The sequence below is a fragment of the Gopherus evgoodei genome, chromosome 1 (assembly GCF_007399415.2).
Source record: "Gopherus evgoodei ecotype Sinaloan lineage chromosome 1, rGopEvg1_v1.p, whole genome shotgun sequence".
Lineage (NCBI taxonomy): Eukaryota > Metazoa > Chordata > Testudines > Testudinidae > Gopherus > Gopherus evgoodei.
This window is the reverse complement of record NC_044322.1, coordinates 42,093,864-42,120,585: the sequence shown is the minus strand read 5'-3', so window position 1 is coordinate 42,120,585 and position 26,722 is coordinate 42,093,864. Positions and strand designations below refer to the sequence as shown.

The 26,722-nt window shown below is 44.9% G+C and overlaps 1 protein-coding gene across 9 annotated transcripts in view; it reads right to left on the bottom strand.

Annotated features, from left to right (window-relative positions):
- PAN3 (poly(A) specific ribonuclease subunit PAN3) overlaps positions 1-26,722 on the bottom strand; it is a 123,490-nt gene that overhangs the window by 37,880 nt on the left and 58,888 nt on the right. For all 9 annotated transcript variants that reach the window (XM_030562655.1, XM_030562661.1, XM_030562697.1 and 6 more), the window contains one exon: positions 13,432-13,582. In XM_030562655.1, the coding sequence (XP_030418515.1) occupies positions 13,432-13,582 (151 nt within the window). The remainder of the gene's footprint in view (positions 1-13,431; positions 13,583-26,722) is intronic.

The window sequence follows — 26,722 nt, the reverse complement described above, 5'->3', positions numbered from 1 at the left end:
TCATCTGAAACAAGTGTATTCTGATGGTACTATTAAAAGCTATTTACTAAATTTGAACTCTATCTTTGGTTCTAGTAAAGAATTTTTAGGCAGCTCAAAAGACACGCATAATAAATTAGGCCTATTTCTTTCTGTCAACAAAATTGGAAGATTTCCTCAGAAAAAAATTTGATATTTCTTCTCTCTTTCAAAAAACCCTGAAAAAATCTTGTGACTCTCCCAAATTCCAAAACATGATTATCTTTAATATGTCATCTTACGTATTTTTTCCTCCATTGCTGAGGTCAAGTCTACCAGTTCATTGTCCTTAGGATATACAGGATGCAATGTGAGCCATATTAGATTTCTGGCATGGCAGCATGCTTTATTGTGGCAATACATATTGTATTTTGTGTAATCAAAAATGGAAATTATAGATAGGTACTTCTGAATGATTAGATTCCGAATGACTACATTTAATATTTTGAAGTATTCCTAAGAGGGGCTATATGAAGCCTTCCACAGAGTCCTGATCTGTTTTTTTGCTCTAAGTATTTCAAAACAGAAAGAATAAACCCTGCCTAAATTGTACTAGTTTGTTCCAGAATGTGTGATCACAATTCAATTAACTCTTCCAGCACAAAGTATTATGCTATGAAGTTAACATCCATATTTATGCTGCAAAGAAAAGCAAAATTTCTCCACTAAAACAAGGAGCACCCACCAATATCTAAAGTGATTGAACTGTGGTTAAACAATTACTGCATATTATATTAAAAGACTATAATTTTAAAAGAGAGCAGATATGAAGGTTCTGTATTTTCTCCCACTTTAATGTGGAGAGGAGATAATGATTTCATAGGAAACAATATACCAAGTTAAATATGGAAGGAAAGCCAATCAAATAATGGCCTACAAAATCAAAATGAATTTCATACAATTTATGTCCACTACACAATTCTTTAAACCAGGGAGAGATTTGAGTAGGTCTCTTCTATCCTATTTCAGTTATTTTATGCCATAAAATGTTTGACAATTATTTATTAATTAATTTATTATTCAGTGATCCAAAACTAAACCAAAGCAATTGCTTCAAAGAGTTTACTGAAAGAGTACTAACGGAAATAAAGTGTGCAGTAGTAGATTGGAAAAATGGTTGCCACCACTTAATGAAATAATGTCTAAGACTGCTTTATATGGTGAAGTTTAATATAGAATATCTGTAAACAGCAAGAGTTATATTGTACTGTATATCTTGTTGGTTTGGGTACAAATATAGTCCAGGGTCTGTGTTAAAAGTATGCTATGAACATCTGTTGAAAGTTTCTCAAAACCATTCTCATGGGGCCAATAAAGCAATGTACCACCCAGCTGCGGTTATTGGTATAGTTTCATCCATTTTGCAAAGTTAACAAGATATATTTCCATATGCAGTAGTCAAATTAATACATCTAATGTTTAGAAAGTTATGTTTATTTAGCAAAAAAGAGAGGAGGGAAGGGAAACGAGAAAGGGATGATCATCATTATACAATTTTGCATACTGTATTATGCTTACTAGTCAAAATCTGAAATGTGCATGAAGTTCAGCCTTGCACTTAGGTTTCAGGAATTTGACAGCTTGAAGGAATAAACTGGTGGTCAGAGTATCCAGCCTGGAAACTAGACTCACAGAAACTTTCTCATATCAAGCCCCCTTACTGGAGTGGTAGTCTATTTTGCCAATGCACATGTTGAGTGAAACAGTTGGAGATAGAAAGGGTTTTTTTAAAATCAGAATCCTGTGGCACCTTATAGACTAACAGACTTTTTGGAGCATGAGCTTTCATGGGTGAATGCCCACTTCGTCAGATGCATGTAGTGGAAATTTCCAGGGGCAGGTATATATATGCAAGCAAGTTAGAGATAACGAGGTTAGTTCAATCAGGGAGGATGAGGCCCTGTTCTAGCAGTTGAGGTGTGAAAACCAAGGGAGGAGAAACTGGTTGTGTAATTGGCAAGCCATTCACAGTCTTTGTTTAATCCTGAGCTGATGGTGTCAAATTTGCAGATGAACTGAAGCTCAGCAGTTTCTCTTTGAAGTCTGGTCCTGAAGTTTTTTTGCTGCAGGATGGCCACCTTAAGGTCTGCTATAGTGTGGCCAGGGAGGTTGAAGTGTTCTCCTACAGGTTTTTGTGTACTGCCATTCCTAATATCTGATTTGTCTCCATTTATCCTTTTCCGTAGAGACTGTCCAGTTTGGCCGATGTACATAGCAGAGGGGGATTGCTGGCATATGATGGAGTATATTACATTGGTGGACGTGCAGGTGAATGAACCGGTGATGGTGTGGCTGATCTGGTTAGGTCTTGTGATGGTGTCGCTGGTGTAGATATGTGGGCAGAGCTGGCATCGAGGTTTGTTGCATGGAATGGTTCCTGAGCTAGAGTTACTATGGTGCAGTGTGCAGTTACTGGTGAGAATATGCTTCAGTTTGGCAGGTTGTCTGTGGGCGAGGACTGGCCTGCCACCCAGGGCCTGTGAAAGTGTGGGATCATTGTCCAGGATGGTTGTAGATTCCACACAAAAGGACTTCACTAAAATAAGACAGGAGATCTACATTACTCACTTCACCTCTCTACAAAGGAAAAAGGACTGTAAGCTGTCTAAACTCCTACCTGCCATATGGGGCCACAACCGTGGTACCTCTAACCCATTCAGCAATATCGTCAATCCATCCAACTACACACTCAGCCCAGAAGAAAAAAGTCTTCCTATCTCGGGGACTCTCTTTCTGACCTGCCACCCCTACCAACATGATCCAGTTTTGCGGTGATCTGGAAGCCTACTTTCGCCGTCTCCGACTCCAAGAATACTTTCAGGACAACACTGAACAGTGCACTGATACCCAGGTACCCTCCCACCAACAGCACAAGAAGAAGAACTCCACATGGACTCCTCCTGAGGGTCGAAATGACAATCTGGACCTATACATTGAATACTTCCGCCAACGTGCACAGGCAGAAACTGTGGAAAAACAACATCGCTTGCCTCATAACCTAAGTCGTGCAGAACGCAATGCCATCCACAGCCTCAGAAACCACCCTGACATTAGCAAAGAGGCTGACAAAGGAGGTGCTGTTGTCATCATGAACAGGTCTGACTACCAAAAGGAGACCGCCAGACAACTCTCCAATACCAAATTCTATAGGCCACTTCCCTCAGATCTCACTGAGGAATACTCTAAGAAACTGCACCATCTACTCAGGACACTCCCTTCACTAACATTAGAACAAATCAACATACCCTTAGAATAACCCTGGTCTGGGCTCTATCTACTACACAAGATCCACAAACCCGGAAATCCTGGATGCCCCATTGTCTCGGGCACTGGCACTCTCACTTAAGGACTGTCTGGATATGTGGACTCTCTACTCAGACCCTATGCCACCAGCACTCCCAGCTATCTCCGTGACACCACTGATTTCCTGTGCATTGGTGACCTTCCAGAAAACACCATCCTAGCCACCATGGATGTAGAGGCTCTCTACACAAACATCCCACACACAGATGGAATACAAGCTGTCAGGAACAGTATCCCTGATGATGCCACAGCACAACTGGTTGCTGAGCTCTGTGTCTTTATCCTCACACACAACTATTTCTCAGGGATCTACAACTCATCCTGGACAATGAACCCACACTTTCACAGGCCTAGGGTGGCAGGCCAGTCTTCGCTCACAGACAACCTGAAGCATATTCTCACCAGTAACTGCACACCGCACCATAGTAACTCTAGCTCAGGAACCAATCCATGCAACAAACCTCAATGCCAACTCTGCCCACGTATCTACACCAGTGACATCATCACAGGACCTAACCAGATCAGCCTCACCATCACCGGTTCATTCATCTGCACATCCACCAATGCAATATACACCATCATATGCCAGTAATGCCCCTCTGCTATGTACATCGGCCAAACTGGACAGTCTCTACGGAAAAGGATAAATGGAGACAAATCAGATATTAGGAATGGCAATATACAAAAACCTGTAGGAGAACACTTCAACCTCCCTGGTCACACCATAGCAAACCTTAAGGTGGCCATCCTGCAGCAAAAAAACTTCAGGACCAGACTTCAAAGAGAAACTGCTGAGCTTCAGTTCATCTGCAAATTTGACATCATCAGCTCAGGATTAAACAAAGACTATGACTGGCTTGCCAACTACAAAACCAGTTTCTCCTCTCTTGGTTTTCACACCTCAACTGCTAGAACAGGGCCTCATCCTCCCTGATTGAACTAACCTCGTTATCTCTAACTTGCTTGCATATATATACCTGCCCCTGGAAATTTCCACTACATGCATCCGACCAAGTGGGTATTCACCCACGAAAGCTCATGCTCCAAAACATCTGTTAGTCTATAATGTGACACAAGATTTTTTGCTGCTTTTACAGATCCAGACTAACACGGCTACCCCTCTGATACTTTAAAATCAGATATCAGAGGGGTAGCCGTGTTAGTCTGGATCTGTAAAAGCAGCAAAGAATCCTGTGGCACCTTATAGACTAACAGAGGTTTTGGAGCATGAGCTTTTGTAGGTGAATACCTACTTCGTCATATGCATCTGATGAAGTAGGTATTCACCTACGAAAGCTCATGCTCCAAAACCTCTGTTAGTCTATAAGGTGCCACAGGATTCTTTGCTGCTTTTAAAATCAGAGTTTCTTTTTATCCTGCTGCAACAGCAGACCTGTTTGTTGCAAGAGACTTGCAACTCTGCTTTTGGTTCTGCGGGTGATTCCAGTAGGCAAGGAGTGTCAAATATCCAGCACATCTGATGGATTTATAAGGCTTGCATTGTGAATTCAGATTTTACATCATTTAAACTTTCATTTTTTTTTAAATGTTTCCAGCCTTCATGGTAGCAAAGAAAATCGTCCCAATATAAGCAATGCAACTAATGTAGTGGTGCCAATGTGAGTTTGCAGACTGACTGAACCTAGGACTCAGGGATGTGAACTCCCCTGGCCACCACTAACGTAACTGAGGTGTTAATTAAAAAAAACAACAAAAGAAAAAGGACACTAATGTCAACAACTAATGAAATGGAAAAGAGGGTAGAAATAAAGCTTACTGGGAAAAGCAGACACCAAGAGGTGCTGCAAAAAAGGAAATGTGGAAGTAAAAGAGGAGAGAGGAAAAAACAATGAAGTACAGAAACCAGTTTAGCATATCTTCCCATTAACTGATACTGAATGCAACAATTAAGGCACTGAATAAGCAATAAGACAGATTGTGGAGCCCCTGCTCCTGTAAGCAGGAGCACCGGCTTCGTTACACCTATTTACTGGGTAAGCACTCATCTATGTGATTAGGGGGTTGCACAATCTATTTTTAAAGGTTTCATAAGTGCAATATTCTACTCTTGATCTTTACACAAACCTGCCACTGACCATATTAAGAAAATAGTAAAGCAATTTCCATCTCCCCTATGGGAGAGTTTAAAGGTCTGAGCCCTGTGAGTGATTAACTGGTAGTAGGAGCACCAAGATATGAGCTTTGAAGAAGCTGCTGTCAAGCTGTTTTTTTCATTCTCAGTGGGAGAAACCAATTTTGTGTGGATGGGTATAGTTTGCTCAGGAAGGATAGACAGGGGAAAAAGGGAGGAGGTGTTGCCTTATATATTAAAAATGTACACACTTGGATTGAGGTGGAGATGGACATAGGAGACGGAAGTGTGGAGAGTCTCTGGGTTAGGCTAAAAGGGGTAAAAAACACAGGTGATGTCATGCTGGGAGTCTACTACAGGCCACCTAATCAGGTGGAAGAGGTGGATGAGGCTTTTTTCAAACAACTAACAAAATCATCCAAAGCCCAAGATTTGATGGTGATGGGGGACTTCAACTATCCAGATATATGTTGGGAAAATAACACCGCAGGGCACAGGCTATCCAATAAGTTCCTGCACTGCATAGCGGACAACTTTTTATTTCAGAAAGTTGAAAAAGCTACTAGGGGGGAAGCTGTTCTAGACTTGATTTTAACCAATAGGGAGGAACTTGTTGAGAATTTGAAAGTAGAAGGAAGCTTGGGTGAAAGTGATCATGAAATCATAGAATTTGCAATTCTAAGGAAGGGTAGAAGGGAGTACAGCAGAATAGAGACAATGGATTTCAGGAAGGCGGATTTTGGTAAGCTCAGAGAGCTGATAGGTAAGGTCCCATGGGAATTAAGACTGAGGGGAAAAAACAACTGAGGAAAGTTGGCAGTTTTTCAAAGGGACACTATTAAGGGCCCAAAAGCAAGTTATTCCGATGGTTAGGAAAGATAGAAAATGTGGCAAAAGACCACCTTGGCTTACCCTTGAGATCTTGCGTGACCTACAGAATAAAAAGGCGTCATATAAAAAATGGAAACTAGGTCAGATCACGAAGGATGAATATAGGCAAATAACACAGGAATGCAGAGGCAAGATTAGAAAAGCAAAGGCACAGAATGAACTCCAACTAGCTATGGGAATAAAGGGAAACAAGAAGACTTTTTATCAATACATTAGAAGCAAGAGGAAGACTAAGGACATGGTAGGTCCACTGCTCAGTGAGGAGGGGGAAACAGTAATGGGAGACTTGGAAATGGCAGAGATGCTTAATGACTTCTTTGTTTCAGTCTTCACTGAGAAGTCTGAAGGAATGTCTAGTATAGTGAATGCTTACGGGAAGAGGGTAGGTTTAGAAGAGAAAATAGGGAAAGAGCAAGTAAAAAATCACTTAGAAAAGTTAGATGCCTGCAAGTCACCAGGGCCTGATGAAATGCATCCTAGAATACTCAAGGAGTTAATGGAAGAGGTATCTGAGCCTCTAGCTATTATCTTTGGGAAATCATGGGAGACGGGGGAGATTCCAGAAGACTGGAAGGGGGCAAATACAGTGCCCATCTATAAAAAGGGAAATAAAAACAACCCAGGAAACTACAGACCAGTTAGTTTAACTTCTGTGTCAGGGAAGATAATGGAGCAGGTAATCAAAGAAATCATCTGCAAACACTTGGTAGGTGGTAAGGTGATAGGGAATAGACAGCATGGATTTGTAAAGAACAAATCGTGTCAAACTAATCTGATAGCGTTCTTTGATAGGATAACGAGCCTTGTGGATAAGGGAGAAGCGGTGGATGTGATATACCTAGACTTTAGTAAGGCATTTGATACGGTCTCACATGATATTCTTATAGATAAGCTAGGAAAGTACAATTTAGATAGGGCTACTATAAGGTGGGTGCATAACTGGCTGGATAACCGTACTCATAGAGAGTAGTTGTTAATGGCTCCCAATCCTGCTGGAAAGGTATAACAAGTGGGGTTCCGCAGGGGTCTGTTTTGGGACCGGTTCTGTTCAATATCTTCATCAACGATTTAGATGTTGGCATAGAAAGTACGCTTATTAAGTTTGCGGACGATACCAAACTGGGAGGGATTGCAACTGCTTTGGAGGACAGGGTCAAAATTCAAAATGATCTGGACAAGTTGGAGAAATGATCTGAGGTAAACAGGATGAAGTTCAATAAAGATAAATGCAAAGTGCTCCACTTAGGAAGGAACAACCACTTTCACACATACAGAATGGGAAGAGACTGTCTAGGAAGGAGTATGGCAGAAAGAGATCTAGGGGTCATAGTGGACCACAAGCTTAATATGAGTCAACAGTGTGATACTGTTGCAAAAAAAGCAAACGTGATTCTGGGATGCATTAACAGGTGTGTTGTAAACAAGACACGAGAAGTCATTCTTCCGCTTTACTCTGCGCTGGTTAGGCCTCAACTGGAGTATTGTGTCCAGTTCTGGGCACCGCATTTCAAGAAAGATGTGGAGAAATTGGAGAGGGTCCAGAGAAGAGCAACAAGAATGATTAAAGGTCTTGAGAACATGACCTATGAAGGAAGGCTGAAGGAATTGGGTTTGTTTAGTTTGGAAAAGAGAAGACTGAGAGGGGACATGATAGTAGTTTTCAGGTATCTAAAAGGGTGTCATCAGGACGAGGGAGAAAACTTGTTCACCTTAGCCTCCAATGATAGAACAAGAAGCAATGGGCTTAAACTGCAGCAAGGGAGATTTAGGTTGGACATTAGGAAAAAGTTCCTAACTGTCAGGGTAGTTAAACACTGGAATAGATTGCCTAGGGAAGTTGTGGAATCTCCATCTCTGGAGATATTTAAGAGTAGGTTAGATAAATGTCTATCAGGGATGGTCTAGACAGTATTTGGTCCTGCCATGGGGGCAGGGGACTGGACTCTATGACCTCTCGAGGTCCCTTCCAGTCCTAGAGTCTATGAGAACTACTGGTACGCCCTGGGCCTGGTGGTAAGCCCAAGGTGTTCAGAATGACCACTGATGGGGGCCTTGGTCCTGGACCTGGGTCTCTTGGAAGACTCTGGTGGGCACATCGGAATCGCGGTCCTGTGCATAAGAGCTGTCCGTGTGGGATGACACTGATGCGTGTCTGGATGGCCATGGAGGGGCTGAAAAGCCCTGGGCAGAGTCTCTGTCTCTAGTGGACCTTGCTCTACTCGGCATCAGGGACCGGTACCGGGAGGCATACTGGTACTGGGAACGAGATCGGGACCTGCGACCAGAACGGTGCCGAGAGGTCGACTGAGATCTCAAGGCTCAACGTCGGGAGCAGCTACGGGAGTCACGATGCCTGGAGCGGTGCTGAGAGTAGCGGGCCGGCGAACGGGATACTGAACGGTGCCATGAGTGTGACCAGTACCGAGGAGGAGAACAGTGCCGGGACTGCGAGCGGCATCGGGTGCAGAAGCACTGACGAGACCTAGAACGTCTGCGGGACCGTGATTGTGAATGGTGCCGCTCTGCTGTGCTGACAGAGGATGATCTTATCAAGGCAGGCTTGCCAATAGACTGTATTACCCGCACCGGTGGTGCCGGGGGTTGAGGCAGCGTCGACTCTGTCATGGCAATCAGATCCCTCGCCACTCAGAATGTCTCCATCTTGGATGGAATAGTAAGCTCAACCACGGCTCGCATCAGGGAGCTGACAGACACCGGACTCGACGGCCCTTGTGGGACCAGAATCGACGGTGCTGATGTCGTCGGTGCCGCGGCAGGTATCAGTGCCGGGTGATCTGACTTAGACGAGCTCTCTGGCTGCAGTGCAGGTGGCACGGAAGCAGCAAGAGTCTTAGGCTCTCTCGACCTCGGGGAGAGGGAGTGGTGCCAAGTTGACTTCAGTGCCGGCGACGGTTGGTGTCGAGAGGCCTTGGCAGTACTGGTGCGGTCCAGTGCTGAGGAGGCGCTTCTGCCCGCCGATTGTCCAGCACTCGGTGCCGAAGGCGGAGGGGTAAGAGCCGCCTCCATGAGGAGCTGTTTTAGCAGAAAGTCCCGCTCCTTTTTTGTTCTCAGCTTAAAGGCCTTGCACATGCGACATTTATCTGCCAGGTGAGATCCCCCGAGGCACTTAAGACAGGAGTCGTGTGGATCTCCTGTCGGCATCGGCTTGTGACAGGCCGAGCACGGTTTGAAACCCGGTGAACTGGGCATGGGCCCCGGCACCAGGTGCGGGGAATGGGCTAATCCCCGAACCCCTCTTAACTATAACACTAACTATGAACAATAAGAATTAACTATAACTATATAATTTGGAACTATATACACAAAAATAACTAGAGAATTACGAGTAGCTAGGGAGATGGAGTTCAAGAAAACTGCACTCCACTGTTCCAAAGACCGACACGGGTGGTAAAAAGGAAATGAGGGGCGGTTGGGTCAGCAGGGGTATATATTCAGCGCCATAGCGGTGCCACTCCAGGGGGCGCCCAGCCGACCCACCAAGTGTTGCTAGGGTAAAAATCTTCCAATGAACGTGCACGCAGCGCGCGCACACCTAATTGGAATCGGTATGAGCTAGCACTTCGAAGAAGAACAAGGAGATTTTCACCATTGATGCTATGTGGTTCATGTAGGCTTAGTGAAGAGTCAAAACAGGACTATGAGGTGTTGCACCACTTTGATAAGTTGAAAGAAGCCTTCAACGAAGGGGAGGATAACACCCTTGCTAATTCTTCAAAGCACTTCCTGTTTCTGACCAGCATCCCTTTGGTCTTGTCCAGAATTGAGTCTGAACCAGCTGTTCTTCATCCAGCTAGTGATCTCGGACATCTTTGTGATGGCATTGGTTGCCTCTAGAAATGAGCTGTACAGCTGGGTGTCACAGACATACTGGAGGCAGTGGGGTCTGTGGCATATTACCAACTCTAAGTGGTCTCATGTAGACACTGAAAAGAAGCCTGGTCCAGGATATTTTCTTGTGAAACTCTATAGGGGAGAGTTTAAGAAGAACAGCAGCTGCTCATCATCATTTTCTAGGTCCCATTGCAGAGCAGTAACTGGAACCATTGTAGTTCAGCAGTTTTCTCCGACTATAGCATGTAAGCAGGTCAACAGCATTTTGTGGCACTACATTTCAGCACCTGAGTTGAAAGTTGTAGAGATCAAGTAGTCTAGGTGCTAAGATGTAACCTGCATCCATTGTCATGAGTAGGTAACCTTGAAGCTCTATTAGTCTGGTCTCCATGGCGCACCCAGTAGAGAAGTTGTGAAGCAGCCACGAGTTGAAAAATGTGCCCTGTTTGATTTTGGCTGTCACTACATTCTCAATGGTTTTGCTTAAAAATCAATCAGTTGCAGAGGTTTTCTTCATCCAGTGTTGATAAAGACTGGGTAAACAAATGCAGATTTGAAGGGACATTTATACCATTTTGGGAACAAATTCTGACAAATGCCATATCTCAAATATGTTTTTCATTTACACTTCTTAACGCAAGGGAAATCTCAGAATCAAAAATTAAACAGGAGAAAGATCTATTTGGTCTTCTTTTTCCATCCTCAAGGGATGAGCAAATGCAGGACTGTTCCCTATAGAATGCTTTATCGGCTTTATTGTTCAGTGATTCAAATAATGGAGATAGTATCCCAAGAGAAATAGAGCAATTTCAAAGTTTAACAGCAATCACTGCTAGTACATTTCCTCATCCCACCTGGAACACTCTTGCTTAATGTCTCTCAATACTCCTAATACCACCTCTCTGAATGATCCCAATGAATTATTACTTTTCAACATTTAAATCCTTCACATGCCTTTTGAAAAGTATTCTATTCCCCCAGACAACACATATACCACTTAGTTGCTTTTCAGTTAAGCTGTATATTTTTTAAAAAAATCCCTGACTAAAAAAGCCAGCCCATACACATTTAACTTTTGTTGCTTTTTCCCCTGAGTTCCCTCCAATTTCTCAGCATATTTCTTAGACTGAAGTGTCAAGGAACAGTTTGCAACATTTCAAATGAAGCTCCAACAGGACATAAAGAGACCATTTAGCACCTTAGTTTGTAACTTGTTTCTAAGTGTGCTACTCAGAAATCACTGCTTATTTTATCAATTTCACAACAGAGTTCATTTTCTCTAACTTGGTGTCCAGTATGACTTAGGACAAAGATTTTCAAAAAATAGGAACCTAAAGTCAAGCTTCTATACTCTTCTTCAGGCTCTTACAAAAAAGTGACCAAATTTTCAGAGGTGAGGAGCAGAGAATGGACAATAGGAGCTGTTGACAGATAAGCACTTCTGATGCATCATGCCACTTAGAAATCTCAATAAGGAGGCTAAGTCTAATGTTGTATTTATATTTGAAAACTGTGGCCAGATCTTTTTCAGTACTAGTATCTGCTAAGTATCTATTATGGAATCGCTTTTCTCAGATTTATGCATAATCTGATTTCATGCTCTATCCACATTTCTAATTTCTCTGCCTTCAATGCTATTGCTTCTCCCTTCAAATATTACTAAAAGATGTTAAAGAAGGACCATGAAGGATCCTGTGGCAACCCACTGGACAGTTCCCAAAGCACATAATCATTTATTATATTTTGCTTAGTCTTCTCAGTAGTTTTCAATCCAGATGACAATGTTCATATGCATACCAAAAAGAGAGTTTTCCAGTCAGATTGCGTGGCACTTTATACCTTACTAAAGTTCACATATAATTACTGTATTATGTCATCCATCACCTATGTTAATTTGGTCAACAAAAATATCAAAAATTTTCTCAACATGATTTGTTCTTTGCAAAGCTATGCTATTTAGTGCTTATTTTTCCATTATCGTCAGAACAGTTACAGACAGTTCTTCCATTATTTTACTACGGACTGAAGTTAGTCTTGCCAGATAGCAACTACCAAGACTGAGCATTACACACAACAGTTGCTCTTTTTGATTTCTCTAGTACCTCTCTAGTTCTCTATGACTTGTCAAAAGCAATTGTCAGGGGTTCAAGTATGTACATTAGCAAATTCCCTTACAGCCCTGTCATGTATGTTATCCAGACTTGCTAATCTGTACATATTCAAAATGTTCAAGTCTTCCCATATGTGCTTTTTATCAAGAATTAGAAACTAGTAAGATCTCTTTGCTTTATCCAACCTTGGAAAACTAACGTGCAAATTGCTTGAAATTTTCTGACTTTTTATTTCTAGAACACCTTTGAATTCCAGGATTTGCATGGAACACATTTTTATAGGAGTTTTTAATACTGAAAATAATTGGAAACAGACCCCAAAATATGGGTTGCAAACTGAGATTACGCAATAAGACAAATAGCAGCAGCAGAATTAATTTTTAAAAAGGCAAGTGATTTTAAGTCTTTCTTTGGTGTTATAAAATAAGAATTTTCTTAAATCTTTAGCTTTAATCTAGGGGGTTGTCTACACTTACCAAACGATCGATGCTGCGGTGATCGATGCATTGGCAGTCTATTTAGCGAGTAGTGAAGACCTGCTAAATCGACCACCAATCACTCTCCTCTCGACTCCTGCACTCCACCTGATTGAGAAGACTAAGGCTCTCCCGTCGATGTCACACAGTGTGGACCCCGCAGTAAACAGATATAAGCTACAATGATTTGAGTTACATTAGTCATGTAACTCAAATTACATAGCTTAGATCGACTTTTCCCTTTAGTGTAGACAAGGCCTTAGAGTCAATGTATTATTACATCCCCAATACCTATCCTAGAAATAAATAAAAAGCATTTATTGTATACAGTAAACACTTGCTATAACAAGAGACCCACTGTGGGGGGAAGGAGAGGCAATAGCTCCTCCAGCCTGTCGCAGCGGTGGGGCTCAAGGTGGGATCCAGGGACTGGGTTCATTGTATCTAAAGGTTTGTTATTATGGGCATTATAGCGAAGGTGTGCAGTAGCAGTAGTAGTAAATTAATTGGAAAATTATTTCAAAATATTGTACTATTATTGGTACTACGGATTTTAAATTAAGAGCTAAACCAGGAATATACTAAGCTTATATACACTGAAAACTTTACTCCTAGTTTTAAATGGGTTAAATTTGAAGTGTAGATTAATAATAAATAGCTATACTGCAAATCGTTACTCCCAACTTACCTGGAGCTAGTCCAGCAGTAGCAGGACTTCCCATGGAGGGGTGAGAGAACAAGGCTTGAGAGAAGGCAGACATACTTGACTGAGACACATTATTCAGCCTGGAAGTTGATCCTCCTTTTGGAATAAACTCACTTGCAGTAGGATTTGGTGTCTGTTTAAAAATCAAATGCAGTAAGTTAATGTTTATTTCAAGTGTGAAGATATAGACAATACCTATTAAGCTCCAAAAACTTTCTAGCCAAGTATATCAGAGGGTATCAGACATTTTAAAGATTTGCATACAGCTTGTCTGAATAGATATAGATATATAGATAGATAGATATAGAAAACAACTTTAAAATCTGTTTGTGCAGTGTAATCTTCTACCTTACATCTTAAGTAGCATTATTGTGCTAGCCTTATGAACATCTGAGTTATAAATTTATATAACACCTTTTCAAAAGATTTGTCAAAAATCTCTTCTAGTTTAGTATTATGGACCTTTCGAGAACTGAGACTTTGTAACAACACTGCACAGACTGGCACTATTCTGAAGTGTTTTAGGGAACTTGACTGCTGAAAGTACCTCAGAACTGAGAAACAGTTTCAAATTTAAGTTGTAAAAACCACTTCTACTAAAGAAAGGTCATTTCTGTCTCTGTTTCAAACAAGTTAGTATGTTCCTTTTTTTGGGAGGTACAGCTTCTTTCTGTTTTAGGCCATTTCTACACCACCACTTACGTTGGCAAAACTTATATTGCTCAGAGATGTGAAAAAACACACTGAGCGGCATAAGTTTTGCTGATGTAAGTGGTAGTGTGCACAGCGCTATATCAGTGGGAGAGCTTTTCCCACCAACATAGCTACTGCCTCTCATTGGGGTTGGTTTAATTATGTTGACAGAAAAGCTCTCTCCCATCGGTACAGAGCAGCTAAACAAGAGATCTTACAGCAGCAGCTGTAAGGTCTCCAGTGTAGACATAGCACCTTTAACAAACTGCTAGTTGGTACACCATAGACCATTGGCTCTCAAATTTCTTTTTTTTTTTTTTTTTTTTTTTTTAATGGTGACCCCTTTCACACAGCAAACCTCTGAGTGCAACATCCTTTATAAATTAAAAACATTTTTTTTTATATATTTAACACCATTATAAATGCTGGAGGCAAAGTGGGGTTTGGGATGGAGGCTGACAGCTTGCAACCCCCCCGTGTAATAACCTCATGACCCCCTGAGGGGTCCCAACCCCCAGTTTGAGAACCCCTGCCATAGACAATATGATTAGACAGGTAACAGATGAACACCTTAAAATAAGTAAGGCATGTGAACACAGTCTGTAAAACAATTAAAATTACTGGTTTTGAACTTGCATTTTAAAAAACTATGTTTTTCATAGGAGAAAAATTATAAACTGGTTCTAGGTGGGCATAAAGTACATTAGAGGATATCCATCTAAAATAAAACTTAAATGGACAGAAAACAAGTGAAGTTAAGAGTAGGAAATAAAAATAAAAATGAACAAAATTCTACAAGTGGAGTGTATAACCTGAAGATCATTAAGTGTTAGTTGGCAAATCTAAGGGAACTGCTGCAATTGCCTGAATAAAAGAGGTAAAAAGAGTGAAAAATCAGAAAGAATGCATTAGCAGCGGGACTTTGAATGGACAGCAGGCTGTCGACAAGATAATGGTTGACAAAAAAACAAACCAAAATATCCACACCCTCACAGCAATTAAACCAGGTATAGACCATACTTTTTAAGGTAGTTGAAATAAATTACAAGTTTTAAAATTTAGATTAGTTAAGTTACTAAGTTGTACACTTTTCCACAAAAGTGAAAAAAAACAAGTCAAAGAAATTAAGTTCTTCATTTCACACACATTAGAGGAAAGACATGACAACAAAGATTGACTCCGAAGAAAATTATGTGAAGACATTGTTTTAAATTCTTTTGGTATTAAAAATAAATTAAAAGAAATGTGTCTCCAATTAGACACTTCAGCCAAACACTATGGAATATAATATTTGAAACTTCTAGAAAGGAAGGTTAAATCTGGACATTGCAACAAGGTAGATGATACTCAAAAATTTAAAATTACAAAAAATAGTCCAACAGCCAGCAATGGATTTGGAATGGAGCTCCACTGCATTGCTACATTTCAGCCCTACAACAAAGATAAATTCTTATCAAAAAATAATCTGGTTGTTTTAGGTTGGAGTCAATTTGTGCATGTGTGTGAATATTAAATTTGAAACACAGTCAATAGAGAACTGTCCTATTTTAGTCACAACCAAAAGCGCAGACAGGAGAATTAAAATAGCTGGACTCATAAGGGTATAAAGATGTTCATCTACGATGCTAAAGGAATTGCAAAGTCTGGGTAAGGAAAAAAAATCAAAATCTAAACCAAGACAGGAAAATAAAATGAAAGTTAATTATAACTGGCAATTTTAAATGCATTTAAACACAATGAAAAAGTACTAAACAAACACCTGTACATTTTAGGCAGAGGAATAACTGTAGAATGAAATGTGCTTTTGAACAGCCTGAAGTAAGATCAGGCAAACAGTCATGTGGTCAGTTAGATGAGGAGACTGGAGAAAGTGAAGAGAGGATGCACTGAGGGGAAACAGTTTTCAAATACAATACTACTACCATGAATTTATCAAGCAACATCATTCAAAGTGTCTAAAAACAGGTGAAAAACTTGTAGAATCAAATTAAATTGCATCTCAAAGAATCACATAGTCCATAGAAAAATAGTTTCTTACAATTACAAGTAGATCAGGGGTCGGCAACTTCTGGCACGCGACTCACCAGGGTAAGGACCCTGCCAGGCCGGGTCAGTTTGTTTACCTGCTGCATCGGCAGGTTCAGTCGATCACGGCTCCCACTGGCCGCAGTTTGTCATCTTAGGCCAATGGGGGTGGCGGGAAGCCGCGGTCAATGGGCCGCTATCGGTTGAACCTGCCGATGCAGCGGTAAACAAACTGGCCCGGCCCACCAGGGTCCTTAGCCTGGCGAGCCGCGTGCCAGAGTTTGCTGGCCCCTGAAGTAGACCATAAACGTCATGTCTACAATATTGTGATGAAAATTCTACCATGTCAAAACATTTTATGAAATTAAAACACCTATACTTCAGTGAACGAATGAACAAATGAACAAGCAAGCAAACAAAATGCAGGCAAACCCAAAAATGAATCCAAGAAACTCTGATCAGCAAAAATTCCCTCCTGCCTCCTAAAAAGTGGGCAACTTCCAAAAACCCACAACTGATTAATATTTAACTATCTTAACTCAAGTGGAAGTCCATTCCACTGTCTATAAAATCATACCACTATAAATTCTTAAATATATTCCACAAATTTAGGTACCCAAGTTCTGGTTTGTAGAACAGCCATCAGTAGGTTCAAACATTTTAAAATGAAATTCTACTCCGAATGTTCCCACTTGTCACTCTATACTTTGGTTTATCTAAATTAGGTGGCTACACCTGGATGCTATACTCCATATATTATCTAAACAGTACTTTATAATGAAACTGCAAAAAATACCCTTGATTTGACATTACATCTCTTGACGAACAGCAATATCCTATTGGCCTTTTTGGTCGGTCTCTCTCTCACGCACACACACACACGCACATGCACACGCGCACGCCTCTTCTATGCTGGTCAAGGAAGAGATTTGAGGATTTAAACATGCTTCCAATTTCTAAGCCACTTGGCTCCATACCCATTGATCAGAAAAACAAGTAGGTTATAAACCATTATAATCAGAATTTGAACATAAAACATTCTACGCAGTCAAACAAGCAATATTTTCTAATAAATTTAATATAGCATGATCAGAAAAATCGGATGTTTAGTTTCCAAAGCATGCTTAATTGCCACGTTACACGAAAGTTTACGAAAGCTTTTAAGAACAGATGAATTTCTTGAATGTGTAAGATCACAGCTATAGTGCCACATTATATTAGTGTGATTTTTCTGCATCTGAGTTCCTTGTTACACGTGCATTTTTAATTTGTAATCACTTGAAATCAATTAAATTTCATTTCATTTTCTGGCTTTCTAGATATATGATCATGTTTAAAATAGGCAGCCACAGTATGTATAGTGTACACATTCAAAATAGGCAAGGAAGTGACATATCATTGTTACTTGTCTATAATTGCTATTCATTTAAGTGTTCTTTTCCAAACTTCACAAAATGCATTCAAACCCAACTATCAGGTATATGCCAATTTTGAATGCAAGATTAAGAAATCAGTTATTAATGCTCTAAATAAGTACCCAAGAAGGTTCTTATACCTGAAAAAAACATCCTTGTCAAACTCTGGCAACATAAAACACCAAATGAAATTTTAAGAAACTTTTGACTCAGTTTGACTCAATGATAAGCCCAAGTCAAGAGTTTTCAGCCCAAAAGCAGATGGGATTGCTTTAAATAGTCAGAAGGACAACCAGTGCATCATTACAGTTTTATAGGGATTAGTTTAACCCACCATACTGAAATAAGAATGGTTCCACTCTGAAGGGACCTTGACTACATGTGGAAATTGCACTGGTTTAATTTAAGGTGTGATTTTTAGAACTACTTAAACTGCAGAAAGGCTGAGAAAAGACGGTTACTCACCTTTGTAACTGTTGTTCTTCGAGATGTGTTGCTCATATCCATTCCAGTTAGGTGTACGCGCCGCGCGTGCACATTCGTCGGAAAACTTTTACCCTAGCAACTCAGTGGGCCGGCAGGTCGCCCCCTAGAGTGGCGCCACCATGGCGCTCCATATATACTCCTGCCGGCCCACCCGCTCCTCAGTTCCTTCTTGCCGGCTACTCCGACAGTGGGGAAGGAGGGCGGGTGCGGAATGGATATGAGCAACACATCTCGAAGAACAACAGTTACAAAGGTGAGTAACCGTCTTTTCTTCTTCGAGTGATTGCTCATATCCATTCCAGTTAGGTGAATCCCAAGCCTTACAAAGGCGGTGGGGTCGGAGTGAAATGTGGCAGAATAAAACTGCCGAGCCAGAGGCTACAGCCTCTCTTGACTGCTGAACCAGGGCATACTGCGAAGCAAAGGTAAGGACCGAGGACCAATGGAGCTTCGCGACAGGTCTCGTGGGTAGAAACACGAGCCAGCAAGGCGGCAGATGAAGCCTGAGCCCTGGTAGAATGCACGGTGATGTGGCTTGGGGAAATATGAGCCAAATCATAACAAGTGGGGATGTCCGCCATCACCCAAGATGAGATCCTCTGAGAGGAAAACAAGCAAGCCCTCCCTTTGGCCCGCTACCGGGGCAGAGCTGGGGCACCTTAGGAAATGATTCTGTCAGCACAATATAATGCGAGCACTCCACAGATGTCCAAGGAGTGCAACGGTTATGCCCATTGCGTTGAGCTGTGGGTAACATGAAAGGCCAAAACACCTTAGGGAGGAAAGCCGGGTGCGGTCATAACTGCACCTTGTCTTTGTGGAACCTTCGTAAGAGCTCTGATCTCAGAGACCCGTCTGGCCAAGACTAGGTTGAGGTCCCAGGGCGGGGCTGGGCGGCGCACCCGAGGGTGCAAGCACTCCAAGCCCTTGAGGGACCTCGAACCCATAGAGCGTGGGACACTGAACGTCCATCTTAGCCTGCTGGAAGGTAGGGATGGCTGCTGAGAGTATCCTCAGCGATGATACCGCCAGATCCTGCCGCTGAAGGCCAGAGGCAGGCCAAATAGAGGGGATCGAGACCTCAGCAGGAGCAAGATCGAGCGCACTGCAGCTGTAAAGGAAACGCTTCCACCTGGCTCGGTACGTTGACCAGGTGGAAGGCTGCCTGTCACCCCGACTCAGGTACGCAGGAGCCACCGTGAGGCGAAGAGGCTGCAGGTCCGAGTGACGAAGCCTGTCATTGCCCTGAGTGATGAGGTCTGGGCTGACAGGCCGAGCAACGTGGTATGTCAGTGCTGCCTGGACCACTCTGGAGTGATCATGATGATGCACGCTCTGCCCCTGCGGAGTTTGAGCAGGACGTAACGAACCAGTGGGAACAGTGGGAGGGCATAATGCAGTTGGCCGTTCCACGGCATCAGGAATGCGTCCAAGATCGATTCCGAGGAGAGACCTTGGAAGGAGCAGAACACCTGGCATTTCCTGCTCTCGCGGTGAGCGAACAGGTCTGTGTGAGGAACCATCTCCACTTCCGGAAAGCGGGACGCCTCACATGGGGCAGAGTGATCACTCGTAAGACAGGAAAAACCTGCTGAGTCAAAGAGTTAAGACGTTCCGAACGCCTGGGAGAAAGGACGTCGCCAGCTCCATCGAGTGGGCCATGCCAAAGACCCGGAAATGGATGGCCTCCTGACAAAAAAGGGGGAAGGACTATGTCCCCCCTGAATACTTATGAAGCACCTGGCCATTGTGTTGGCTGTAAACACCGAGATACAACGGCCTCGCAGCTGCCGCTGGAACCCCTGGCATGCCAGGCGGACTACTCTCATTTTTGGGGCATTAATGAGGAATGCCAGCTCCCTAGAAGACCGAAGGCCTTAAGCTCGGAGGTGACCATGAGCACTCGAGCAGAGAGATGATGCGTCCGCCGTCAGGGGCAGTGCGGGCTGGGGCGGATGAAACCGCATCCCTGTCCACACCAAGGAGGGAGTTAGCCACCACTCTAGGGAGCCCAAGGCGTTCGAGGGAACGGTGACTACCATGACCACTGGCTCCCTGTCCAAGCGGTACGCCGAGGTGGGCCGGACTTGGAGAGGACGGAGGCGGAGCTTGGCGTGTTTGGTTACAAACTTGCGGGCAACCATGGACCCAGGAGACTGAGACAAGAACGAGCTGAGGTCGTTGGGAAAGCCTTCAGACCTCAGATGATTGTTGCCATCGCCTAAAACCGCAGTTGTGATAAGCAGGCTCCGGCTAGGTAGGAGACCAAGATAGCCCCTAGGAAGCCCAACCTCTGCGTGGGAACCAGAGTGGATTGCTCTATAGTAATCATCAGGCCTTGATCTGTGAATAAGACCGTGACGATGCCCACGGGCTGAGTGGTTTGTGTCTCAGAGTCTCCTCGGATAAGCGAATCGTCCCAATACGGAAAAACGCATATCCGACATAGCTACGGTAGGCGGCGACTATGGCCGTAAACCGGGAGTATTCACCGCTGGCTATAAAGCGGAGGCATCTCCCGTGCGGAGGGAAGATGGCATTGCGAAAGTACGCGTCCTTCCTATCCAGGGCGGCATAGTAGCCCCCAGGAGGCAAGGATGGAATAATGGTTCCCAGGGATACCATGCAGAACTTCAACCTTATCCCAAACCGGTTGAGTCCATGCAGGACCAGGGAGGTCTGAGACCTGTGTTCGAGTGGGGGACTAGGGCATAACGGGAGTAAAACCCCTAGCCCCTTTCGTCCGCTGAAGGGGGACAGGGCTGGAGCAATTTAAAGGTGGTACCTATGCTCCATCGTGCGCAGGACCCAGCGATCTAAAAGTAACTGGGGCCATGCCAGGAGAAAGCGGGATCAGGATCCCGTCCTGCGACTGGTACACCGCCCTCCGGCGAACCTTGGAAGGTCCGTCTTTGGTCCCAGTGGTAATTGCGAGGGACCTTGACTTTGGCTTTTTAGGGGGCCTGAGGTTTGTCTGCGACCACCTTGGCCTTGCCGTTTTCCAGAGTTCTGCCTCTGGCTAGGCACAGAGTATGGCGGCTGGGGCCAGAAAGGCCTGCGTCTGGTCGCTGGCGTATACATGCTGAGACGCATTAGGACCCTATTGTCCAGCAGGCTTCGCAGTCTGGGGCTGTCTCTGCCGCGAAGATGCCTTTACCAACAAAGGGTAAATTCTTTCCACCGTCCTCCAAGACGGCAGCGAACTCCAGGTGGGAGGTTCGAGGGAGAAACTCCTCCACCCAGGTGCTATAATTATCGCAGCTAAGCAAGGCTTGTTGCTTTGCTACCCAGAGGTGCAGGGCCCCTGCAGAGTACACCTTGCATTCGCCAAGGCTCTTTCTGCTTCGGGGCTGGCGCCCGCTGGCCATCATATCAGGATCGTGGTCCTGAGCATAAAATCTGCGCATATGGGATGACACGGATGCGTGTCCGGACGGCCATGGAGGTACTAAAAGAAGGCACGGGCCGAGTCTCTGACTCACTCGGACCTTGCCCAACTTGGCACCGGGGACCGGCATCGGGAGGCGTATCGGTACCTGGAACGAGATCCAGACCCGCAACCAGAACGGTGTCGGGAGGTCGACCGAGATCTCGAGGCTCGGAGAAGAGCTACAGGAGTCAAGGTACCTGCCCCGGTGCCAGATGTCGGAACGGTGCCGATAGCGGGTCGGCGAACGGGATACCGACCGGTGCAGCGAGTGTGACCAGTACCGAGGAAAACAGCACCGGGACTGCCAGTGGTGTCCGGCGTGCCGACATGACTTGGAGTGTCTGCGGGACCGTGATCATGAACGGTGCCGCTCTGCTGTACTCACAGGGGACAGTCCCTTGAAGAGACTGTATTACCCGTACCGGCGGTGCCCGGGTCAGGCAGCACATACTCTGTCATGGCACTGAGAGCCCTCGCCGTTGGTAACATCTCCGGCGTGCAGGGAACAGCAGGCTCAACCACAGTGCGTACTGGGGAGCTGTCAGGCACCGGATTCGACGGCCCTCGTGGGGCCGGGATCCACGGTACCGAGGTCATCAGAGCTTTGGTAGGTGCCGGTGCCGGGCGAACCGAGTTAGATAAGCTGTCTGGCTGCGGTGCCGTCAGCACTGAAGCAGCGGGAGTAATACGCTCAACCACGGCGCGTGCCGGGGAGCCGTCGGGCACCGGATTCGATAGCCCTTGTGGGACTGGAATCGACGGTGCCGATGTTGTCGGTGCCTCAGAGGCTTCGGTTGGCATGGAAGCAGCCGGAGCAGGAGCTCAACCACGGCGCGTGCCGGGGAGCCGTCAGGCACCGGATTCTACGGCCCTTGCGGGACCGGGATCGACGGTGCCGACGTCATCGGTGCCGCAGCAGGTGTCGGTGCCGGGCGATCCGACTTAGACTAGCCCTCTGGCCGCGGTGCCGTTGGCACGGAAGCAGCCGGAGCATTAGCTCGACCACGGCGCGTGCCGGGGAGCCGTCAGGCACCGGATACTACGGCCCTTGCGGGACCGGGATCGACGGTGCCGACGTCATCGGTGCCGCAGCAGGTGTCGGTGCCGGGCGATCTGACGTAGACGAGCTCTCTGGCTGCGGTGCCGTTGGCACGGAAGCAGCAGGAGCAATACGCTCAACCACGGCGCGTGCCGGGGAGCCGTCAGGCACCGGATTCTACGGCCCTTGCGGGACCGGGATCGACGGTGCCGACGTCATCGGTGCCGCAGCAGGTGTCGGTGCCGGGTGATCCGACGTAGACGAGCCCTCTGGCTGCGGTGCCGCTGGCACGGAAGCAGCAGGAGCAATACGCTCAACCACGGCGCGTGCCGGGGAGCCGTCAGGCACCGGATTCTACGGCCCTTGTGGGACCGGGATCGACGGTGCCGACGCCATCGGTGCCGCAGCAGGTGTCGGTGCCGGGCGATCCGACGTAGACGAGCCCTCTGGCTGCGGTGCCGCTGGCACGGAAGCAGCAGGAGCAATACGCTCAACCACGGCGCGTGCCGGGGAGCCGTCAGGCACCGGATTCTACAGCCCTTGTGGGACCGGGATCGACGGTGACGACGTCATCGGTGCCGTAGCAGGTGTCGGCGCCGGGCGATCCGACTTAGACGAGCTCTCTGGCTGCGGTGCCGCTGGCACGGAAGCAGCAGGAGCAATACGCTCAACCACGGCGCGTGCCGGGGAGCCGTCAGGCACCGGATTCTACGGCCCTCGTGGGACCGGGATCGACGGTGCCGACGTCGTCGGTGCCGGGCGAGCCATCTTAGACGAGCTGTCTAGCTGTGGTGCAGCTGGCACAGAAGCAGCAGGAGCAGTAAGCTCTACCACGGCGCGAGCCGGGGAGCTGCCAGGCACCGGATTCCATGGTCCTGGGGGACTGGAATCGACGGAGCCGAAGTCATCGGTGCCTCTGCAGGTGACGGTGCCGGATAACGCAACTTAGGCGAGCTCTCTGGCTGCGATGCAGGTGGCACGGAAGTAGCGGGAGCAGGGGGCTCAACCACGGCGCGTGCCGGGGAGCCGCCAGGCACCAGCAGGAATCGTAGACTCTCTCGACCTCGGAAGAAGGGAGCGGTGCCGAGTCGACATCGGTGCCGGCGACGGTCGGTGCCGAAAGGCCTTGGTGGTACCGGCGGGGTCCGGTGCCGAGGAGGCGCTTCTGCCCGCCGCTTGAACATCGCTCGGCGCCCAAGGTGGAGGGGTAAGTGAAAGTCCCGCACCTTTTTGTTCTCGGCTTAAAAGCCTTGCAAATGGGGCACTTATCTGTCAAGTGTGATTCCCTGAGGCACTTCAAACAGGAGTCATGTAGATCTCTCTTCGGCCACGGCTTCTGGCAAGCCGGGCCCCTTTTAAAACCCGATGAGCCATGCATGGCTCCGGCACTGGGCTCATGGAAGGGGCTACTTCCTGAACCCCGCTAACTAAACTAACCATGTTAGCAAAGAAAACACGTATAACCATACAAATATATATATAAAAGGGTTATAACTGCATAATTATATACGAGAAAACGAGTAGCTAGGGAAGTGGAGGTCAGCTAAGCCGCGCTCCACTGTTCCAACGACCGACACGGGCGGTAAGAAGGAACTGAGGAGCGGGTGGGCCGGCAGGAGTATATATGCAGCGCCATGGTGGCGCCACTCTAGGGGGCGACCTGCCGGCCCACTGAGTTGCTAGGGTAAAAGTTTTCCGACGAATGTGCACGCGCGGCGCGTACACCTAACTGGAATGGATATGAGCAATCACTCGAAGAAGAACATTTATTTTGGTTTAAAACAGGCTTGCCGCACCTTAGTTTAAGTCTCTTCCTAACTGAAAGTGAAGGGAGGATTTATGTCTTTCTTAGACACAAAGAAAATTTACTTCATTCCAATCTGTTACACTTAGGATGCTCCACTGAAAACACTATCCTTTTTTGTGGTGATGTACAAAAACACAAAGAACTCAGTTTAACCCTCTGAATCCTGGTAGAGGGTGCAGGATTGGCAATTCAACATATTTGACACAAAGATCTCGGACACACAATACAGAAACTCAGTCATTTTTACAGTTTTCTGAGTGGAACTTAAACTTCTGTCAGAAAGCTTGGTAGAATAATATCCTTTAGATAGAGAGTAACCAACATGTATTTGGCGTTAACATGGTCAGAAAGAAAAAGAAAAGTATTTCCTAACCAGATTTCTGAGATACTTTTTTGAAAAATTTTAATAGGTTCTAGATTTCCTATAAGAGCTGTATAAGCAGAGTCACACAGAGCTCATGTTCAGCTGCTTATCCACCACCACCATATTAAGAAACCTGATGGTAGAAGGAGGAGCACTTTATTGTTAGCTTCTCTCTTGAAAGTTTAAAGTTTTTAAATTAAGAAGTAGCAGCACAAGGAATTTTACCAGCATCTAAAAAACTTAGGTTTTTTTGATAATCACTAAAAAACAAACAAAACAAAGCCCATAATCAGAAGAGAGGACAATGTTGTAAAGAGGAAGATTAAAGATGCTATCTTGCATCCACAAGATTATGACAGTGGTTTGCAAAGCATATTATTTTAGTATCTCTTTGCCTCAGATTAAACAAACTCAAGAATTGGGGCTAAAACTGCTAGTCAATCGAGTAAGAGTAACCTAGAAGCAATAAAAAGCAGTGTGACAATGGCAATTTCCTACAGATCCTTGGAAGACCTTATTGAATTAAGGTCAAGTATATTTGGGGTCCATTGTTTTAAATGAAGGGTTTATGTAGGATTGTGTACTACTCCCAGCAGGAGGGCTACCACAGCTCCTCCAGGAACTAAAAACAGTGGGTGCTGATTAACGTAAACCAGTCAGGTTATAGCCCCACCTCACAGATGCATCACCTCCTGGGGCAGCTCTCATATATTAGGTCAAATTGGATTCTCCACAAACCAACAGACAGACAGGCCCTTTGGATAAAACAGCTTGATTTTCAACTAACCCAGGGCCTTCTTTCTGATACAGGAAACAGATAGGACCTGCTGTCCCAGGAGGAGTCAAAATCCTTGCAAGTATCAGAGGGGTAGCTGTGTTAGTCTGGATCTGTAAAAGCAGCAAAGAATCCTGTGGCACCTTATAGACTAACAGACGTTTTGGAGCATAAGCTTTCGTGGGTGAATACCCACTTCAGACGCATGACATGCATCTGATGAAGTGGGTATTCACCCACGAAAGCTCATGCTCCAAAACATCTGTTAATCCCTGCAAAAAAGGGTTGGAAGGACTGACACCTACCGGACCCTTGAGTGGGGGGTAAGCTTTTCAGCATGTGTGTAGCTTCTTTTCTTGTTTTTAGTATATTTTCTCTCTTATGCTTTCACCTTAAGAATAATTGTGCTTGCTTCAGAGATTCCAAGGCCAGAAGGAAACTGTGATCATTTAGTCCGTCCTCCTACATAGTACAGGCCATAGGACTACCCCAGAATAATTCCTAGAATGTATCTTTTAGAAAAGCATCCAATTTTCATTTAAAAATTACCAGTGATGGAGAAACCACCATGACACTTGATTAACTGTTCCAGCAGTTAAATACTCTCACTGTTAAAAATGTATGCCTGCTTCTAGTCTGAATTTGTCTGGTTTCAACTTCCAGTCATTGAATTCTGTTATATCTTTCTCTGCTAGACTGAAGAGCTTATTATTAAATATTTGTTTTCCATGTAGCTACAGACTGTAAAACAAGTCATCCCTTACCCTTCTCTTAGTTAAACTAAAGAGATTGAGCTCTTTCAGTCTAATTACTATAAGGCATGTTTTCTAATCCTTTACTCATTATCATGACTCTTCTCTGAACTCCCTCCAATTTCTCAACATTCTTCAATTGTGAGCATCAGAACTGAACACAGTACTAAACCAGCAGTTGCACCAGTGCTGAAAAGAGATGAAATAACATCTTTTCTCCTACTCAAGATTCCACTCTTTATATCATAGGATCACATTAGCTCTTTTGGCCAGAGTCACACTGGGAACTCAATTTCTGCTACTGATCCACCTCCACCACCAAATTTTTTTCAGAGTCATTATTTTCCAGGATATAGTCCCCTACTTCATAAGCAGAGCCTATATTATTTGTTCCCAGATGTATACTTTTACATTTAGCTTTTACATTAAAACACACATTTGCTTCTGCCCAGCTTACCAAGCAATCCAGATCACTCTGAACAGTGAC